The sequence below is a fragment of the Strongylocentrotus purpuratus genome, unplaced genomic scaffold (assembly GCF_000002235.5).
Source record: "Strongylocentrotus purpuratus isolate Spur 01 unplaced genomic scaffold, Spur_5.0 spur5_scaffold_5, whole genome shotgun sequence".
Classification (NCBI taxonomy): domain Eukaryota; kingdom Metazoa; phylum Echinodermata; class Echinoidea; order Camarodonta; family Strongylocentrotidae; genus Strongylocentrotus; species Strongylocentrotus purpuratus.
In genome coordinates this window covers 9,760,669-9,782,742 of record NW_022145611.1, presented here as the reverse complement: position 1 = coordinate 9,782,742, position 22,074 = coordinate 9,760,669, and the positions used below count along the sequence as shown (strand labels likewise).

General features: G+C 37.1%; 1 protein-coding gene across 1 annotated transcript; it reads left to right on the top strand.

The window, feature by feature from the left end:
* The first annotated feature begins 3,787 nt into the window (after positions 1 to 3,787).
* Positions 3,788 to 22,074, top strand: LOC575025 (glycine N-methyltransferase). The gene is made up of 5 exons (XM_011678730.2): positions 3,788 to 4,065; positions 5,131 to 5,258; positions 17,580 to 17,833; positions 19,107 to 19,279; positions 19,728 to 22,074. The coding sequence occupies exons 1-5, from the start codon at positions 3,860 to 3,862 to the stop codon at positions 19,888 to 19,890; spliced, it is 924 nt and encodes a 307-aa protein (XP_011677032.2). The 5' UTR covers positions 3,788 to 3,859; the 3' UTR covers positions 19,891 to 22,074.

The following is a 22,074-nucleotide window of genomic DNA, read 5'->3' as shown; positions in this document are numbered from 1 at the left end:
TTTCACTTTCCAATTACTCCACATTGCCAATTGGTATTGAATTGGGATTCAATGGGGATCCATTTGGTAAATCGATCCAGTTAGAAGAACCAGTGATAAATTATTGATACTTCATAATCGATATTGGCAACTGTCCACCAATTAGGTATATTCCAATCTCATTTGCATTAACTTCATCACAAAGATCATTTGAAGTGAATTCAAGAGTTTCATTTACAATGACATTGGCTCATACAGATATATATACTAAATATGTATATTGTTTCTTGGTTAGTAATCATATAATCAATATATAAATCAATATATCTATTGCTAAAACGTGAATGTAATTGTAACATGATCAGACAAAATAATCTATTGTTTAATAATTGCTGAAGGAATAAAGAAATCACAAAATTGATGTGCATTGTCATAATTTGCTTAACAAATCATGATAAATTTATTTTTCTGTGACACGTGTAAAGTGATAATGAATATTCATGAGATGCCTAGATTTGTTGGTTTCAATTGGTCAATTGGTTTCAATGGGACCAATTGAAGTCCAAATTAAGGCCAATTGGTCCAATTGAAACCAATTGGGGACCCATTAAAGTCTAATGGGGCCTAGGCCAATGGGGCCAATGGGTCCAATTTGTCCAATGGGGCTAATCCGGACCAATTGAAACCAATTGGGGACCCATTAAAGTCTATAATGGGGCCTAGGCCAATGGGGCCAATGGGGCCAATCCGGACCAATTGAAACCAATTGGGGACCCATTAAAGTCTAATGGGGCCTAGGCCAATGGGGCCAATTTGTCCAATGGGGCCAATCTGGACCAATTGAAAACATCTGAGGTCCCATTGAAACCTGTTAAAACCTATTGAGACCAATTGAAACCAATTGAAACCAATTGAAATTTCAATTGGTTTCAATTGGATTTTCGTCATGGGAGAGACGGAGAGAGAGACGGAGAGAGAGCGAGAGAGAGAGAGAGAGAGAGAAAGAGAGAGAGAGAGAGAGAGAGGGTGGAAAGGGGGGGGGGGGAGAAGAGGGTTGGGGGGGGGGTCCTCTGATCCTAACTTGAGATTTTCAAGTAAGATCGCTCAGTTAACAGGCATAAATGTATATGAAAAAACAGAAACTTGTTTCCAATAACTTTGGATCTGTAAGATAAGAAAAATCTTGGCACCTTGCAAGCCCATTCAATACAAGATAATTATGAAAGGGGTTCCTGGTGATGCAGAACAGTTAGGAGAAAATGTAAAAGATAGTCAAAGAGAAAGAGAGAGGCAGGCCTTTATAGCTCTTTTGTTAATTATCTACCATAGGGGTAAGAAAGATATATATATATATATATATATATATATATATATATATATATAAATAAATAGAGAGAGAGAGAGAGAGAGAGAGAGAGAGAGAGAGAGGGGGGGGAGGGAGAGAGGGGGAAGTGGGAGAGAGGGGAGGGAGAGAGGGGGGAGCTGAGAGAGAAGGAGTAATAGACAATTATTATCTAACTAAGAAGACGAGAGAGAGAGAGAGAGAGAGAGAGAGAGAGAGAGAGAGAGAGAGAGAGAGATTCGTATTATGCGTTGATATTATTATGCCAGAGTAAGCAGGATTATTAGTGCACATTATAATGTATCTGAAAAAGGAGCCTATTATGATTCTAATTAGATTGACTGTAATTATGTCTTCATTTAGTTTCTAGAATACAGAATAATATAGCATCTTACTGTGCAAATGGAGTAGGATATTATAGGCCTACCGGGGCAATGGTCGTAGGTGGGGGTGGGGGGGGGGGGGGTAGCGTGTCAACAATCGGATGGCATCGTCAAAAAGGAGGAAAGTAAAGAGAGAGAGAGAGAGAGAGAGAGAGAGAGGGAGAGAGGGGGAGAGAGGGGGAGAGAGAGAGAGAGAGAGAGAGAGAGAGAAAAGGGGAGGGGAAGGGGAGGATGGTCGTGGCGGAGATGGATGAGGACTTCCGTATGTTTTGTGCATTGATACGTAAGAGTAAGGAACATCTCTGAAATGATCATCTCCCACTATTTTGTAGCCTGCGATACTTTTGTCGTCATTAGCTTTATGATAATGTGGCATTTGAACAACGAAAAATTTAATTAAATTTATCCCGCCAATGTTTCATACGTTGATTTCCCTAGCAATTTATCAAAGAAAAAAAAAATATTGTACATTATTCTACTTAAGTTGATATATACGATTGACCCCGATTGACTGTAAGAAATTTTCAGGCGAATGGCATCCCATGTTTTGTAGCTTTAATGGCTTTCATGGAAATCAAATCTAGATCGTCAAGGAACTTTGAGAACCCATGCCCTAGACTTACAGCCAGGTGCAGGACTGGTTCTAGAAGACAATGAGTTAAATAGACCGAAAGCTTCGATGCATGGCTGATCGAGTTAAGTCTTTTGTCAACTCAATTCTCTTTGTTTCTACGGCAGACAGCCAGTAAATGACATTTCCCCCCTTCTTTGCAGCTTTGTTTTAAAGGCACGTTGATATTCTTGCTTAAGCCGAAAGAAAGAAAAAATCATTTGGTTGTCCTCGATTGCTTTTCTGGAATAGGGGCGGGTGGCGGATTTTTTTTTTAATTTCATTTTTTGTGTCTTTTTTTTATCTAAAAAAAAAAAAGAAAACAATATTTGTCCATATAAAAATATAAAATCATTGGGATGTCAAGCATTTAAACAAACAAAGTCTGAAAAAAAGACTAGTTTAATTTACAATGAATATCAAGACCAACACAGAAAGTATATTTGGCTTTGAAATACAGCACCTTTTAAATCCCCACTGCACTACTTATAGCTACTTGCGCCCTCTATATAGCAAACAAATGCCTATAATCGGTGACCATTGGTCCCCATGATCCTCGTTATCTTATGTTAACTGAGAGCTGATTTGATGAGATAACCACCTGTCCAGTGACCTTGCAGGGTGGTCTTATCCCTCCTGTAAACTAGTACAGATGGGCTTAAAATGAGTTTAAGCTCAGACCCTGATTTGAATGAACGGCATTTTGACATAGAAAAATGAAAATGGCAAGTTTAATAAATACAGAATTGCGTACTGAAAAGACCAAACTGGCAACGGGACGCATTTTGATCCTTGCAAAATGCATAAAATGGTATGTTTGGCATTTAAGATTGCTCCCCCCCCCCCCATTTTTGGAAATAGTTTACCTTGATTTACCTTCGGATGTTGGGCTCCAAGGATAATATCATATGCCCCTCTGTTTCTTCAGCAGGTGGGTGCATGAAAGCGCGATGGAAAATCATTTATTTTCGTTTGAACAGCGTGAATTAGAAAATAAAACGAATTAGTTTAATCAAATTATGGAAATATACAAGCATTACTTTAAGGCAGCGGGCAGAACTTTGTTATTCCTGGCTCATTTTTCCTGATTGAGGTGTCGTATGAATTAAAGGGCAGAAAATGAAATTTCTAGAAATGTGATTTTCTCTAAGAATTTCCCAAATTATTATGTAAAGGTTACCTTCAACATAGACCTAGCAATATTTCAATGCAAGTTAATGGAAACCATGGACCATGGAATATAATCCTTGTTGAAACCGTTATTATGCCACGCCCTCAGCAATTCACGTGGCATGATGAAGTTTGTAAACAAACGACACGCTACGGTGCCGTATTACGCAATCATTGCTATGGTCCAGCCAATCAGCTGCATGGAATATATCAGCCTTCCGTACGTACGTCCGTACGTAACGACGCGCCCGATACAGACGATGTCTATTTCTTCGACGCATATTTACGTACCATGCCAGTTTGAAATCCAGCTATTCACTGAAAGAAAGTTAAAAATTATTCATATATTGCGACGTATTGTGTCTTGAACTGAAAATGGTGGATAGTATTTATCGTACTCGTTCTTTGGGAGTTGCTTCAGAGGGTATTCCTGACCAGTATGCCGACGGGAAAGCGGCCAAGGTATGGGAGTACTACATCGGCAGCCGAAATGAGAGGACAGACGTGTACAGAAGTTGGATCACCCAGCTGCTCCGGGAGAAGAATTGCAAGCGTGTGCTGGATGTCGCGTGTGGGACTGGGTGAGCTGAGCTCAGTTTGAAAAATGTTAATGTCAGAAATTCCCCTCATCAAACCAAACACAATTTCAGTGTTTTAATACGTTGTCATACCTTCGGCCTTCCAATTCATGCCTTTGAGTTTGACATGTTGTTGGTAGTGGGCTTTGCCTTTATTTTTTCAATTTAATTTTTTTATAAAAATTAAAGATAAATTAGAGGTCTAGTCTAGAGGTCTATGTTGTACTTCAAATTCAATATAATGTTGTAGACGAAAGTATACCCAGAAGCTAATAGAAGGGTCAAAGGCTAGAGGTCAGATGTCGTGACGTGTGACATTTTGTGTGTTCGCACAGGTTGTGTAATCGGACAGTTGATTTTAAACAGCAATTTGAAGAAGTGTACAAGCAGTATTTCATAAATCTTCAAAAGACTTATGTTGGAAAATATTATGATAAAGGACAAACATTCATGATGGTATTTGATCAATAATTTTTTTATTAAAACTGAATATCGTATATGAAAGAGGCTCTGTGTATCTGTCGAGGAGCATGGACAGTTGAATAATCAATTATCAGACATTTTTAGGCTTATGAGCTAGGCTAGACCGAAAGCTTTAGTCTCTGATATTGATGGTTGTTCCACTGAGTTGAGACTATGTCTGGCATAGACCAAATTTTCCGTCTCTTTCATTTGTTAAGCCCGTTATTTGGCACAGCTCAGTTGACGAGTGTGAGGGGAGGTAATACAATGAGTGAAAAATCTGTCTGCTTGGCACTAAAAGAGGTTATAACAATTATTGGTCTAGACTCGAGATCTAGATTTACCATTTTTAGTTTATCATTAAAATGAAATACTTTTTAGAGATAAAATCTTGTTCAAAATACCACCCCAGATTTTTCAGGATTATTTGTTCACTTTTCTTATATCTGAATTTTCCAAATTTAAAGTAGATCTAAATCTAGAATGTCTGATTATTCTCCCTCTATTGAAATGCAAAGTAATACATTCATGAAATGATCTGAAGCCATTATTAAACTTGAATATTTGCTATTCATACACACATTTGCTGTTCTTCCCAACTTACAGTATTGATTCTGTGATGCTCCTGGAGGAAGGGTTTGAGGTGGTGAGCGTTGATGCATCAGACAAAATGATTATGCAGGCTTTCAAGGAGCGGTGGAGTCGTCGCAAAGAAGATGCTTTTGATAAATGGGGTGAGTACAGTGTCTCTTCAGGGATAGCCCTCTATCAGTTGTTGATATATAACCAGGGGAGTGTTTCACAAAGACTAAGATCGACTTTAAGTTGAACTTAACTATGGCAGGCCGTTCATGCCACTAGTTCCTCTAACCATTCCTAGTATTGGTTTATCAAGTGACGTATTTAATAATCGTGGTCACAAATCAATAGAACTTCCATTTTTTGATGGTTCATTAATGAAGGAAAAAATATATTATCTAAAGATCATAATTGAGAGACCAATAGTCAGAGCAACCTGTGGCATGAATGGCCTGCCATAGTTAAGTCCTACTTAGAGTCAATCTTAGTCTTTGTGAAACACCCCAGGGCCCTGTATTACAAAGAGTTGATATCAATTGCAACTATGTACATAAGAGACAGGAGATTGCAAACTTGCGATTGATTGGAGGACTTGCAATTGATTTGGATCGATCGCAACTCATTGTAAGACAGGCCCAGGTGATCATATGAATGCCTTATATACCGGTAACTTGTATACCACTCAAAGACTCCTTTTTTCATTTAGCAGTAAACTAGAAGATCCAGGTTAGTGTCTACATTTGTATGTATCATCTTGATGTATTTTATTTATGTAAAGGATGACGTGATGCCAGACTGCAACCAAAAAGAGTGGACAGTACTCAACTTTATTATCGCAAAAAATGTGAACTGAATTGAAACCAGCACTCTTCAGTAATTAAAGATCAAATCATCAAACATGAACACTTGAAAAGACCCTCCCCAATGAAATAACAACCTTATATCAATGGAAAGCAGAATGAAAGTATAATATAAATATAGAGGAATACAGAATATTTTCCCTTTTTTTATTGCACAAAGGCAAATCAAAACCTCATTTTCCATACCCCTCCAAATTAAGGGTCAAAGGGAGTCCAATTTGCCGCAGTAACAGTGACGACATAACATGTGGACCTGGGGCCTGTTTCACAAAGCATTTTTTTCAATGACAAATGACAAAAATCCATGACAAATCTGCTGATAACCAATCAGAAGCATGGATTTCTGTAGCTTATAACAAAAACTGTCATTTGTCAAGGATGACAAGTTATGTGAAATTCCCCCCCCCCCCCTGATCTGCTCACCTACAGTGTATGTGTATTTAGCTGAGGCGATGAGCCCTTCTTGATTAGTGCAAAGTCATTGTAAGTATGTGTATTCCACATAATATGATGGACAGGGTCTTTAAATATATCCCTTCTCGCAGTCTCCTCTCTCATGCCAAACAGATCTTTAGATAACTCTTGTAATAGTGACACATACTGTAAAGAGAGACTTTTGACAAGATGGATTCCAGGAAAAATACATTTATGTCTGAATGTATACTTACAAGAAAAAGTGAAGATTACAAATGACATTCAAAAGAAGATAACATATACAAACAATACAAGCAACTCCTTTAGAATGCCATGTACAAGTAGTTTATCAAGAATATTACAGTCTGCAACAATTCACTCCAGGAGATGGGTTTGCACAGTACATATAAACCAAATATAGCATTTTACAGTAAGTAAAAGAGGTGCTTCATAAATAACCTACACGTTTATTGTTTCTCCTTTGTTCGTTCGTGTCTCTTTAGATCAAGCTTAATGTATCTTGATCTTCGGAGTAGTTGCTACAACCGGCCGTGTCAGACACGTTGCCCCGGGGTGCGAGATAGGACTCTTGTAGCATGCCCCCACTTTACACAATTATACCATAACAATTAACATTACATTTAATTAAAAGAATGAAGCGATTAATATTACTCTCATGTTACGGGGAAAATATATTATATATATTATAAATCAATTGATTTTCTCCTGAAAATGATACTTTCATAACATAATGTACTATTGATGAAAAATATAAAGTGAATGATAATCACACAATGTAAGTAATGAGCAATATAACACATATCCAGTACTAAATAACTCCCTCAAGCTGTTTGTACTGTGATAGTTTAATACTGAAAATCATTACCGGTATTACGTTTTCCTTAATTAATAACTAGAACTTTGTTTGAGGTGGGGTATATATACTAAACTAACAGTAATTGATATTCCAACCATGTCAATATATTGTATTGTACTTTGTGATAAAAAAGTGACTGTGCTGCAAACATCAATGGAAACAATACATTATATGATTACTGATACTCCTACTTCATACTCCTTAAAGGGATCGTTTAACAATGTTAAATCTGAGATATACGGCCCTACGTGTTATCAGTGTGTGTGGTATGGTGTAATATCGAAGCCCTTAAAAAAAATTGCGCTTCAAAATGATCAAGAAGTGCCTCAAAAAAGTACAAATCTTAATGACAGGTTTTACCATACTCGTTTTCCCCAATAGACTGTACCGTTTAATATGAAAACCGTTTGGCAAACGGTTTTCAATATTTGTAATTCTAATCATAAATATCTTGATAATCAGACAGGCGATCGGCTTGTACAAGTCATGGGGTTCCTGATTGACCTATTCCTAAAGGTAAATTATCATTGCAGCATCAGCTAAATCCAGATTTTGTTTCAGAATCTGAGACAAAGCTACCGGATCCCTTTAACCGTTTATTGGTAGAATGCCATTCTAAGTATACACAATTTGTTTTTCTTCAGGTGACTGGTACAATTAAAGTTCAAAAACATGAAGTTCAACTGGGCAAGACATTTTTCCTTATTCAGCATTTTTTCATTCTTTACAAGTCGTTGTTCATTACTGTTATGTACAAACCAATAAGCATTGCGACCATTGTCTTCTCCCCTAATGCGTACAACTGCATGTACGTGTATATGGTCATTCCCAATTGTATGTTGACACAACCCTCATTCGCTTGTTGATTGAAAGATAGCACATTTGTATTTAAAGGACGTGCAAACATTGAAGAGTTTGTTGGTCTGAAGTCCAGATAGGCAATGTCTGCTGAATCAGCAATTTCTGAGCCTTAAGGCCCTTAGAAATTAAAAAAAAGAAAGAGATCTGATGATGATAAACCTAAGAGCTCTATCTTTTGGATTGATTTCATTTCTTAGTTTTTATGCACCCCAAGTTTCACCTTCCCGTCATTTCCCTCAAGATTATTTGAAATATTTTCTTAGTCTTCTGCTTTCATACAAATGAACTAATTGCAACACTGAGAACAACCTGTTCATGTTTTGCACTGTGAAAATGTGCTAAAATTGCTGGAAAATGAGTGTATGTACTTCCTACAAGTAAAGTGTCAACTGCTGTATGTGCCATTTGTTTAAATGCCCTTCTTTTGCATTAGGGCAGGATTGTTTTGAAATGTTTTATTCACATTTCTCTCTACACACAAAACTCTTTGAAACACTGGAACACAAAGCTTTCTTAACACTAATTGTTCTTGAAAGAAATACTAGTGTAATCAAAGTGGGCGTATTTGTGAAATATTGGGAGGGGAGGGGTTTGCCCACATGTTTTTGTACAGTCTAAGAAACAGTTCAGAGTATTTGTTTTTAGGATTGAAATAGGGCAAGGGTTGCCCTGCCAAATTAAAGAGATAAAATACAGATTGAGGGCCTTTTTTGAGGCAATTGTGTATGAGAATAAAGCTGATCAACACACTGCCAAAGACCATGTACCAGTATTGTATCGTCAAGTCATTGCTCCCAATTTTTACTTCTTTACAATAATTTCCATGGACCTATAATATAGTTAACAACTAAACTATTTTCTCAAATGATTTTGTTCATTTTGGGGGTTCTTTTTTCAGACCATGTGAATTTGTTAAAACTATGTTTACACTACCGTATATATATTTCCTAAATTATTATACTTTTCTTGAATAAATAAATCAACAACTTTTGATGAATAAACCCTTAACCCTATCCATATACTGTATACATGTATTATCTGTTCGGAGCCACAATGGAAAGGGTACCCCCCCCCCCCCCGAAAAAAATTGGCAGACGGTATCTGAATTTCAAAGAGAAAATCACATTTCCAAAAAGTTCATTTTCTGCCCTTTCATATGACACCTCAATCAGGAAAAATGAGCCAGGAAAAACAAAATTCTGTTTGTTTAAAGTAATGCTTGCATTTCCATAATTTTATTAAACAAAGTTTAGTTTTTTTTTTTTCACTGGCTCTCTGCCCTAACAACAAAGAAGACGAAAGACTTCATGCATGGCTGATCGTCAACGAAACAGAGTTTGTTGTTTGTTAATTACTACGGCAGGCAGCCTGTGAAAACAAAAACTAAACTTATTGATATTTTAAACCATGTCAAAAAATAAAATTGTACTTTGTGATAAAAAAAGTAACTGCGCTGCTAGCATCAATGAAAACAATACATTATGTGGTTTACCGATAGTATTACCTACAGATTTGTTACCACATAGAAGTGTGTCTTTCCAGTTTGTGGCCAACGTTGCGGGTAGGTTGGATCTCTCTTCCTCACTGTTCCATACCACTTCCTCTACAACAAGCAAGTTTGCAGTGAATTTTGTTTGCCCAGCCTCATTGCCGCTCCAACAGGTGTACAGACCAGTCATGTCTTTAGTAACGTTAGTGATAAGAAGAGCATTGTGGGGAAGAATGGAGACCCCGTCTGGTAGGGTATCACTAATAGAGGATGGTTGCTGCCCTTGAAATGTTACTGACCAGTGAATGATGTTCGATGTGATGATGGGGCAAGGTAGCTTGACCATCGTGTCACCAACAAATGACAGCAGAGTCTGATGTGGTTGAGAGCACAGCTGTGGTCGACAGGTGAAGTTGTCAAAGGCTGCCAGTTCAGCCACAGTAGAGTTGGCATAAACAGAAGGGTTTTCACATACCACAGGCTCATTTTTTGGATGTAGTTTACGAACAGTTTTGATGAGGTCGCAGTCACATGACCAAGGATTACTTTGTAAGTTCATTACTATGACCTTCAAAGAGAAGGTCAATAACCCAAGATCAAGTTTTGTGAGTCGGTTGCCCTCAAGATATAGATTTGTCAAGTACGTCTGATGTTGTAAGGAGCCTAATTCAAAGACCACAATATGGTTGTACCTTAGATCAAGCAACCAGAATTGCTGACGTTTGTCAAATGAATCTTTAGAGACCCCTGTGATTTCATTTTGAGACAAGTAGAGATTGTATGCCTTGCTATTTTGTGGCAGACAATATTTGGGGATTGAAGTAAAGGTATTGTTGGAAAAATCAACACTTTCCACAGTTTTCATTGAAAAAGTTGGACAATGATTCCCAAGCTTGTTTGAGGAGAGATTGAGTAGTCGTAGATTTGGGAATTCCAAAAGGGAAACTATACTCATGTTGCTCATAAAGAGTGCTTGAACAGCCAAATTTTCATGAAGATCAATATATGCTACCATTTGAATATCTTGCAATACCTGCATGGACATGTTTGAAAATGGTATGCAAGAAAAAAATACACCACATGGACCCTGTATTGCTGAAAACGGTCGATTTGAAATTTGTGTCAAAGGATTTCCTCCTAATCGAAGATATTCTAGCTTCTGGATATATGAAAACGCCCCAGAAGGAAGGTGCGCCAGACGATTTCTTTCTAGACTCAGCCTCAAGCAAGACTGGAGTCCAAGAAAGGCTAAATGAGATATATGAACTATGTGGTTATCATCCAATTCAAGAAACATGAGTGAGGATGCTACTCTGAAGGTATAATTTGGTATGGAAACAATCTGATTCTTGTTCAGGGAAAGTGTCACCAAATTGGGCGAAATCCTGACCTGTTTGAATTCTTTAAGGTTGTTGTTACATGCCAAAATATTGCTCCCTGATAGTAAACTTGAATTTGAAGATCCAATGGCATTATTGTTAATGCTTATGTGTAGAGCTGTAGTGGAAATAACCTCCGTGATTCTGTTGTCCTCCATATTAATATGAACAAGTGTTCTTTGATCAAAGAGATGGTCAACGTTCAAATGGGTTAACAGATTATGACTGATGTCAAGATATTGAAGAGAGTGCAAGCCTTGGGTATTGATCTCTACTACATGTATGAAATTAAATGCTAACTGCAAAGTCCTGAGATTGATTAAATTTGAGAAGACTTGGGGGTTGATTGCCCAGATTTTGTTGCGACGTATATAAAGCTCGGTAAGTGAAGTCATGGAACTAAGAAAACTAAGGCTAGAGATTTCATTGTGGGTAAGGTTTAAAGTGGCAAGCCTTGGTAAGAAGTTAAAGGTTGAATTTTCTATTGTGTGAAGTATGTTGCCAGACAAATCTAGAAATTCTAGTCTCGGCAGAGCTGTGAAGTTTGAGAGTACAGACAATCTATTGTTGCTTAGGCAGAGAAAATAGAGTCGAGATGAGCGTATCAGGTTTTTATCATCCCACCTGGTTAAGGAGTTGTTATGGAGGAACAGCCATTGTAGGTTTGGCAAGTTTCCAAAATTCTTAATGTTCATAATTTGGTTCCAATTCAAGTTAATGTATGCTAGATTTTGATGACCATGAATGCCAAATTCTACATTTGTAATATTATTGTTTGAAGCATAAAGTGAATATAGTGCAGGAAAGTACAGGGTGGAAATGCTTTGCAGATCGTTCCAATCAACATTAAGAACTCTTAAATTGGAATGATTCATTCCATGAAATATGTTCATGGTTACAATGTTGTTATAGGAAAGGACAAGGCTGAATGGTGTACTGAAGAAAGAATCGCATGTGAATTGAATTATTCTATTGCCCTTTAATACGATGCTATCTATTTTTGGAATGTTAGTAAATGCTGGTCTACCTACAAATTGTATGTGGTTGTCTTCCAACATGATGAACTTGATATGTAGCATATTGCGGAAGGGAAAGGCATCCACAATATTATTTCCCATCAGGTTGATGGTTTCCAGGAAAGGAAGGTGAGTGAACACAGTGTCACTGATGCTTCTAATTTGGTTGAATTCAAGGGAGAGGATCCTCAGATTTTTCATTGTTTGCAGTTTGTCCAGGTATTCAACATTATTGTACGAAATGTACAGACTTGATATAGCTTTTGGATATGTAAACATGGTTGTGGAAAGGTCGCTAATAGCATTTCCTTTTAAATCCAGTGCATGCACTCTAAATGAAATTTTGGGTAGATTGTATAGTTTGTTGAATGCCAGTTCAATCGATGCAAGACGTGTGCCTGACGTGTTACGAAGTGTGTGATGATGCCACTCTGCCAAAGAATTCCGGATGATAGATATATGTCGAATGGTAGGTAATGTACCAAGGTATGGTATGCTCTGAAGGAAGTTTGAGTCAAGTTCTATGTACACCAGTTGCGTTGCATCATCGAAGACTTTCTTCTCGATGTACCGTAGATGGTTATTGGACAGAAGAAGCTCACTCAGTTGGCTTTGGCACGAGAATGACTCTCTTTTCAGTGTGGCAATGAAGTTTTGACGCAAGTCAAGTATACCAACGTTGCATGGCAGGTCCTGTGGAATATCATCAAGATCATGCCCTGTGCACGCCACATTGATCACATAACCCTTCTGCTCACAGTCACAGAGATTTAAACATTGTGAATTACTTGTTCTTCCTAACAAGAATAGTAGATATAAGAAGAGATGTATCCCCATTCTGTTAGTGAAGTAACGTCCAAATGAGAAGATAACAGATCAATGTACAGAAACAACGGTAGTGACTTAACTCTCCTTTATCCGGTGCATAAAATGATTCAGTTGAGCGCAACTTTTTGTTCATCGATCCTTCTCACTATTAAAGACAAACATCAAATGAAGAGAAATATAGAATTTCTTCTCTTTCTATATTTGTTTTATCACTATAATTCCCAGGTGTAGTAAATGGGTACCTGGTAGGAATTTATTCCTTGAAATACTAGAGCACCGTTTGGCAGCCTTGCTAAAGCCAGCGTAATGATCGGGATCAAGCGCCAGGAGGGTCAAATCTGACTGACATGAGCACTATACAAGAACCCATCATTATTATTATTATTATTTATTAATTTAGACACTCTGATTTTGTTTGAAGATCAAAGCATTTTAACAAGAACTAATTAATTACCCTAAGGCACGACTGTATTAAATTCTGTTTTTCTTCAATTTAATGACATACATGTAGCTGTACCCCTCAAGTGATGGATGAGAAATTAATGAAATTACATTTCTTGCCAAACAGCATCTTGAGAGGAGTAGAAATTAGAATGCTGTGTCCTTCGCAATTATAATGAATATTTATTTTGATTGGATATATTTTGGCTCAGGGCGTTTCAATATTACCCCTGCTCCAGCTACATTATGCTAACGATTTTAGTGCTCCCAGCATTCAATCAGTTTTCTTTTAAGGCAAACAAAATATTTTTATACTAATTATCTGTTCTTGGAAGAGATACAAGTAATACTGGTAGTCAAGATGGGTGTGTGTGTGAAATACGTTATAGCAGAGCTGCCAACCCTTCCATTTTTGCCGGAATTACTCTGTATTTTTCTCCATATTATGGTAGCAGTTTTTTCTTTATAAAAATATGTTTTTAATTTTTGTTTGTGTGTGTACATAATGCACGTTAAACAACTGCCCTAAAATGTTGATTTGATCACAAATTCAAAAGAAAACTAAGTTTAAAACATACTTGAAGAGAAAAATATTCTCAAAAAGAATGAAATGCCAATAAGAATAATACCAAATAACCACAAAAAAATACCTGCTTGTATGAAAAAACAGCATGAGGAATGGACATTTCTGCAGTGTGTCGCACGTTGTTGTAAGTTTCATTTTAATGAAGTCCTTTTTTTGGCTTGAAATTCCTTTTTTTTTTGCCATCATGGTTCCTTTTTTGGTCGCCCAAGGTTGGCAGCTCTGTTATAGGGAGGGGTTTGCGCCATATGTTTTTGCACAGTCAAATAGTTCAGAAGAGTGTGTGCCAAAACATGGTCACTCTTAACTGGTGTATTTGTTTTTAGGATTGTTCATATAGGCCAAGGGTTGCCCTTTCAAGTAAAATAGATTAAAACAAATTACAGATTGAGGTATTAAAGGTACTATACAAGTTTTGGTATAGGGTCATGAATTTGGTTCAAATAGACATATTGGAAGCATATGCGATCCTACAATATTCAATGATCGTTGTCGCGGTTGAAATTGAGTCTAAAGTGATCAAATTGTGAATAATAAACTCTTCAAGATTGATATTGCTTTAGCTTCAAAACAATGTTTCTTGACTAAAATTGATAAATTTTCCATTCCCATTTGGAAATTAATTAAAATTAAATATCAGAACTGCATATTCCAAGATTTTCATGGTCGCAGCTAGTTGTACGGCCGTAGGCACTATTTGAAATTTATCGGGAGCACTGATAAATATGATACTTTAATTTCTCTAAATTCTTAGCGTTTTAGAGCCTAATTATTTCAAAGTTGCTTATATTCTAATACTAGGTTTCACAATGGTAGTGCAAATTTTTAATTTCATAATCCAATCCTGTTGAAATATTACCAAAAGTTTGTACTACGTTTAAACTGGTTGGGATGTGATCAGCCTTGAGAATGATGTAGACTGGAGGCATAGACTTTGATTTGACACTATACTGTAATTTCTAAAGCGATGAGCAGAGCCTATAGCTCTAAACTGTCAGTCTCTGGCTCTGTCCAGGGCAGCTGCAGTTCAAAGCCTACCGTATATATGCAGTATGCTAGTCTCACAGTGCAGACACTGTTATGCTCACCAACTGACAAGGATTTGTGCCTGCAAACTATGAATAATACTGATCAATTTGCCAGGAAAAAAACCCAGATATCAAACTGCTAGTACTATCGATTCAATATATGGGGAGTAGAGCTTTTTTTTTTCTTTTTTCGTGGGCTACTTTTCAAGCTTGCTTGCATATGAGAGTAACACTCTTCAATTTTTTTTTGCATTGAAGTCTATGCAAATTTTTGGGGGCTTTTTTATGACTTTCAGGGGCTCTTTTGGGCATTTCGGGGGCTATAAATTTGCCCGAGCCCCCCGTGTATTTTTTCCCTGCTGTTGATGGTGGGTTCTGCCGATGTGTTTACCTATTGTCTAGACATATGACTGTAGTAATCATTCTGCAAACAACTTGTTTTGATTTGAAGGACAGTCATTGACCTATTCAGCCTCATGACCGGTTTCTTTTTTGTTTTCAATTGCAAACGTTCATTAATTTGCAACGTAGAAATTGTATTTCTACTAGGTTTTCTGTAAATTATGTTTATCTCGTTCAGTACATGTACGGTGGATTCACAATTAATTTGACTTCCACTAGCAAGTCGCGCTGGGCCAATTGTTCAGCCTTTTCAACCGGCAGTGCAGCGCCGCAAAGTGCCAGCCTCCGATTGAAACGACCAGCCTCCGATTGAAACGACCATTGTGGTCCAACCTGTATTGGATGTCAAAACCTTCCCATCAATTGATTCTGACTGAAAATTTGCCCTGATTTCGGACAAAAATCAATAGAAATGGTCATTTAATTGCCAATTGTTTTTTATGAGACTCAATTTGACCACCTTTTCTAGCATCTTTACATAGAATAGGCACATCAAATCTTCGTTGCTGATAATATCAATTGGAAAAATTACCCCTAACCAAAAGTGACCATGATGGTCGGTTTGGGCCAAAAAGTGGTCGAAATTACCAAAACATCATTAGAAGGGCCAATAAGCATGTGACATATTAAAGCTTACATCTAAAAGTATTCAACAAAGGCCCTAATTTCAGCCAGTCCACCTTATATTCTTTAGTTACGAAAAGCTCCAAAAATAATCTGACTTACAAGGTTTTTAACTTTATCTTTGACAAAAGAAAACCTTATATGCTTGAAGAAATAAAAGCTCAGAGGAAATTGTCAGATCAGCAATTTTTTTGTGGAATTTTTCTTTGGTTTGGAATGGAATTCTTATAACCACCACTATTAAAGTTGTGAAACACCCAGTAGACTGACAGCCCACAACTTCCACAGACAAAACTAAGAAATTTGTACTAAGATACATAAAAGAGAGTTCCAAAAGATCCACAAGGCCAACAAAGCAATGAAATACATAAGGCGAAATATTAAAAATGTCAGTCTTATAGGTCGTTGGTCTAATGAACTGTCAGAAAAGTTATTAGGAGGCCCATGAGACTGACCTTGTCTGTCTAGTGAGTATTCCGACTAAGTGAACTCTTGAAAAGTTCTCAGGAGGCCCACAAAACTGACATTGCTGGGATTGTCTCACAAAAACTAAGATTGACTTTAGGTTGGACTTTACTATGGCAGGTCATTCATGCCACTGGCACTGTTTGCTCTTACCATTATGATCTTTAGATAATATTATTTCCTTTAATAATGAATTATCAAAAAATGTAAATTCTGTAGATTTGTGACCATGATTTGTACGTCGATCCCTTGAGAGACCAATGCCAGTAAATGGGGAGAGCAAACAGTGGATGAGCCATGAACGGTCTGCCATAGTTAAGTCCAACTTAAATTTGATCTTAGTCTTTGTGAAACACCTCACTGGTCTCCTGGGCTGTCGGTCTCTTGTTGGCTTTAGCCATCTGATTCGATCTGAAGGTATAGCCCTGTCTTCACGATTCTGTTGTGTACTAATATTGTGGTTGAGACCAACCATGACTTGCATTTTTTAACATGACTGATGACTAAGTAATATGATTTGGGATGTTTGATGAGTTTTCCAACTATGCATGCACACTAGTAGGCAAATTTTGCTGATGTCATATTTACTTAGAACTACCCTTTCAGTCACAGTGATAAAGACATCTCTATAACATGACTACCGGTAGTTGATGAAATAAAATAAAGGTGATTTGTATTTTTCTTTTCCTGTAGTTAGTTGCTGTTATTGTTGTTGTTGTTCATATTATGTACGATGTATATTGCCTACCAAGAGGCAAAAAAATGGGCATTAATATTGCATGATTCATACAATTTTTTTGTTTAATGTTGTATCTTATTCCTGTATTGAGATTTGAGAGTCGGAAGGGCTTCACCTCTGATTCAGAATACTTAAACATGGAATTGATCCGACTTTCAAGAGACGATATATTAGTTGCCCTATGCCTCCTTTCTGTAAGAATTTCCGTAAGACGAGAATCAAAAGACGGGGCTAAAAGAGCAAAAGAATGAATATTTGAGAAGAAAATATACAGAGGGGGAGAAACAGAAAGAGAAGAGGAATTATAGAGGAAACAGTGTAAGGGAATAAGAGACAGATGAAGGAAGATAAAGAGAGGGTGCCAAAGAGATACTTACATGTAAGTGCTTGTTTCACCCCAAAAAAGGGATGTAATTGATACATTGAATAGAGCCATAGTGCTTCATTATTTTTTTGTTCTGATCCAACAGAAATCGAGGTTGCCAATTGGTTGACACTTCCCGATGATCTCCCATCGCAAGAAGGCAAATTCGATGCAGTCATCTGCCTGGGTAACTCCTTTGCCAACCTGCCAGACTTTGAGGGGAACCTCTCCAACCAGCGCTTGGCCCTCAAGAACTTTGCAGACCTCCTTCGACCCGGTGGCATAATGGTCATCGACCATAGGAATTACGATTCAATCTTAGACACAGGCCGTGCTCCTGTTCAAAATATCTATTATCATGTGAGTATTAGAGGCTTTTATGGCCACATGTGTTGTAGACTTTCTTGCACGAAGGTAACAGGTTTCCTTGATGGCCCCAATGTACAACATTTAAAACAAATACCGTAAATCTCTGTATATAAGGCGCACCCCTATTTTGGGGGCAAAACAAATATTTTTTTTTTTTAAATAAAGATTTATTTTTTTTAAATGCCGAAAAACCCACGCGGGGGAGGACCTTCATTTTACATCGAGGTGCAGTTGAAGTTGTGAACTTTTCACAAATAATAGTAACAATGTCGTTGTAGAAGAATGTGTAAGATCATTAATGTAAATTAAAAACAGGTCCAGACTCTAAGGCTTCATGATACCAAGTGTCCCACACCAGCCTCATCACATCACCTAGCAAAAGCACTGTGTTCTATGCCAAACATCAATAGTTATGCATGATATGAATAGAAAAAAAAATTGAGGAATTATTACTATAAACTACATATTGAGATCTATTAGAAAGATTACTTTCAAACCAAGATGACAGACAAATTTGAGTGTTGTTGTAGTTTCCGAATGGTGAGTCAACACACTGATTACTGAGCTGGGAGACATTGCCAGGCATAGCGCCATAAATCAAAACTAAAAAAAAAACTTAAAAAAAACTAAAAAAAAAAAAATTTCTGTACCTGTGTATAAGGCGCACCCCCGACTTACAAATTTTTTCGGCGGCAAAAAAGTGTGCCTTATACATGGAGATTTACGGTAATGTTTGTACGGTGAAGTGATGATCTAGCATTCTAAGCATGTTGTATATTAGCAGAGTTTGAATGTGCTTGACAAAATGTATTCCATAATGCACCGGCAATGTGGGTATTAGAAGACTTTTTTGATGACTAAATAGGGCTTAGGGAAGCATTTAATATATTTTGTCCACATATAAATTCTTTCCACTTAAACATTCTTTCAAGTGAATATAGGTCCCTCAGCTGAAAATCTGTGCTTTACAAAATGCATTCCATAATGCACTGGCAATGTGGGTATTAGAAGACCCTTTTTAAGACTAAATAGGGCTCATGCAGAGAAGCATTTGATATGTTTTCCACCTACCGGTATACATTCTTTGCAGTCCCTCTGCAGACAATTCATTTTTCAATCCCAATTTCAATTGAGAACAATTTCTTACTCCCTGTCTTATCCGAGGGCCACTGCATCTAAGGGCATGTAATTTCACATCCTTCTTGCGCTCAGCAAATGATTCATTTGCATTGTCTCTCTTCAAACTCTTTGCATCTTATCATAGGGTAACTGCATTAAGGACATCCAGACTTCCACCTTGTACATCAATGGCCGACCGTCCATGGTCACGCTGGATTACTTCATCGACATCAACGTTGCCAAAGAGGATATCATCAAGAAGGGGATCAACATGCCGAAGAAGAAACTAGAGTTTGAGCCCGTCCAACCTATCATGAAGTGAGCAATGGGGAATCAGTATGGAAGCATTGTTTTTATTATCCTTTAAATTGGCAACATGAAATTTGTTTCTGTGGTAAAGACATGGTCTTGTATTTACCGGGAGGTCATAGGTTTGACATGTCAGTGCCATTTACCATTAATCCTTATTATCAAGACCCTCAGAAAAGAATTATAGCTACAAAAGGCTGTTCAACGCTTTCCGGTAGTGTTTGACATCAGAAACAACATACTCAAAATCTAAGTAATTTTTTTTTTTTTTTTGGGGGGGGGGGGGTTAAATGATTTTTGTTATCTTTACCCAAAAAATAGTGAAACACAGAACATGAAAGGACATGATTGTTTAATGTTTAATTTACGTTGTTGCAACTGTTCATACGGTCATGGGGTATGTGCAATGCCAGCATGAACCCTGATAAATATTTCAGATTTTTTACCTTGCCTGCAGGTTCCGTCTGTCTTACTACCCTCACCGGCTGAACGCATTCACAGAGCTCCTGAAGGAAGCCTTTGGCGCCAAGTGCGGGCACGACCTTCTCGCCGACTTCAAGAAACCTAGCGAGGTGGCCCACCCTGCCTACTATATACACACTGTGGAGAAACCTCTCTAGTCCATCTCTCTATAGGGTGTCCAGGGGGGCGTTTCACAAAACTTGTCATCAGTGACAAATGACAGTTTTTGTTATAAGCTACTGAAATCCTTGCTTCTGATTGGTTATCAGCAGATTTGTCACTGATTTTAGTCATTTGTCATTGAAAAAAGGCTTTGTGAAACGGTCCCAGGCCACATCTGCTGCAGGGACAGCAGCTGCAAGTTTTATTTCGTCAGAATTTAGGGTTAGAAAAATTGGAGTTTTGGGTTAGGGCACGGATGAGGGTTAGGTTGAGTGTTGGGTCCAGGGCTGAAGTACAGAATTCAGTTTTCTTACGCGGAGTAGTCGTCGCAGGAGCAAGTGTGGTGCAACCCTCCATGGACCTACTGTTGCAGGTGGGATCAGGTGCATATATTTTCCAAAAGGTTATAAATTCTCTACTCCGTGACAATCGGCATACTTGCTGTTGTGGATCACAACCGGCTTGTGTTATCAGAAATTTGGATTCAAAGTCCCATGTATTCATTCGCAATGGGTTTTTTTTTTAATTAAAAGGTCACACAATAAACTTTATAATATTATTATATTATTTGTGATTTTATTGATTGATGGATTGAAAGTTCCATGTATTCAGTTGCAATGTTTTTTTTAAAATAACAAATCCCTCCATGAACTTTATAATATTATATCAAGTGTCGATAGGAGGATTAAAGCATTTTAATTAGCTGTCCTAGGAGTACTGAGGCGCGATCATGCATAGCCCAATGGGGACCTTAAAATGTCTCAAAACATGAATTCAAATGTTCTTTTTTATGGAAAGAGTACTTTTTTTAATTGGACATTTGATTGCATATGAAGTACATACTGTTACTTTTAATAAGAATTCATATTAAGTGTGCTGGATGTAGTCATTTTTATTCAAATAAAAGTATTCATGAATTTGTTATGGTTTTAAATGGCATATTCAATAGGGGAGTGAATATCACATTGCTTTTGTCTGCTATGTGAGGAATAGTCAGCTGCAGATCTTGGAGGGGTTGGGGGCACAGGATACATGTATCCCTCAACCCCCCAAAAAACCCGAATCCAAAGGTATACAAATGAGGATTCATGTGCCCCTCCCCCTTCGCCCATTAAAAAAATATAAATTGTCAGCAATTTTTTTGGGGGGTGAGCCAACACACATTCTGGCGACATTTGCTCAATCTGAATTTATTTTTGTCAAAGATATGTGGTTAAGAGGGTTAGGGTTGCGATTTGGTTTAGGGTAAGGTTAAAGGTTAGGTGCAGTGCAGGTTCTAGGGTTGAAGTTAGAAATTCAATTGTTTCATGTATGTGTCAGAACAATGTTTTTTTTCGGTCAAGGTATCCTGGATCCATTAGCCATACCAAACCCAGTAGCACTATTGAAAAGAAAAAGATGCCATTCTCATCTTGTATTCTTTATAAATATAAAATGATTTTGATCTATCACTCTGGATATCATTTTCTCAGGTTGAAACGTTGGGTCATTATTTTTCTTCAGATCAACGATTCATGTACAAATACTTACTTTCACGGATCATGATCACAGAAAATGGAAATCTATGAAAAATAGTGTGTTTCTTTCCCTTTTTTTTTCAGCATTAGTTTCACTATCAAATTGGAAGTTGTATTTGTAATTAACAGCTTTGTTTTTTATGTAAGGTTGATTTAAGTAATTGTTAATTTTTAGTTAGTGTTTAGTTCATGTTTTGATTAAAATGCAGTACTTGGATGAAGACCTGTTTATTCTAAGTAATTAATGATATTTAATAAAGAAATTATCATGGACAAATAATTTTTATTATATTGATAGAATGGAAATATAGAGCAAAGTAATGCTGGTCCCATATCACCAATAATGATAATGGTAATCCCCAAAATAACAATAATTGAGGGGTGCAACTAATTACCACCACTTTGACTACTCTCAAGTCAGTAGGGTAATCTCAATCAATGTAGGCAAAATCTGTAGTGCATTCAAAATCCATTCCAGTATGCATACATGCATACAATGTATACATTTGTGAAACAGAGTATGTAAAAAAAAGATTGTCTTAAAGATATCAAGGTGATTGACATGTATGTATATGTACATAATCAAGCAATATATTCTCAGATTAAAATCTGAACACTTAATTAAAAAAATATATATTTTAGATATATGAGATATGAATGTCA

Bases quoted from the DNA above. Each gene is read 5' to 3' on its own strand.
- LOC575025 (XM_011678730.2), top strand. From the start codon at position 3,860: ATGGTGGATAGTATTTATCGTACTCGTTCTTTGGGAGTTGCTTCAGAG. The intron at 4,066-5,130 runs GTGAGCTGAGCT...CCCAACTTACAG, and splicing joins GATGTCGCGTGTGGGACTGG to TATTGATTCTGTGATGCTCC. The intron at 5,259-17,579 runs GTGAGTACAGTG...CTGATCCAACAG, and splicing joins AGATGCTTTTGATAAATGGG to AAATCGAGGTTGCCAATTGG.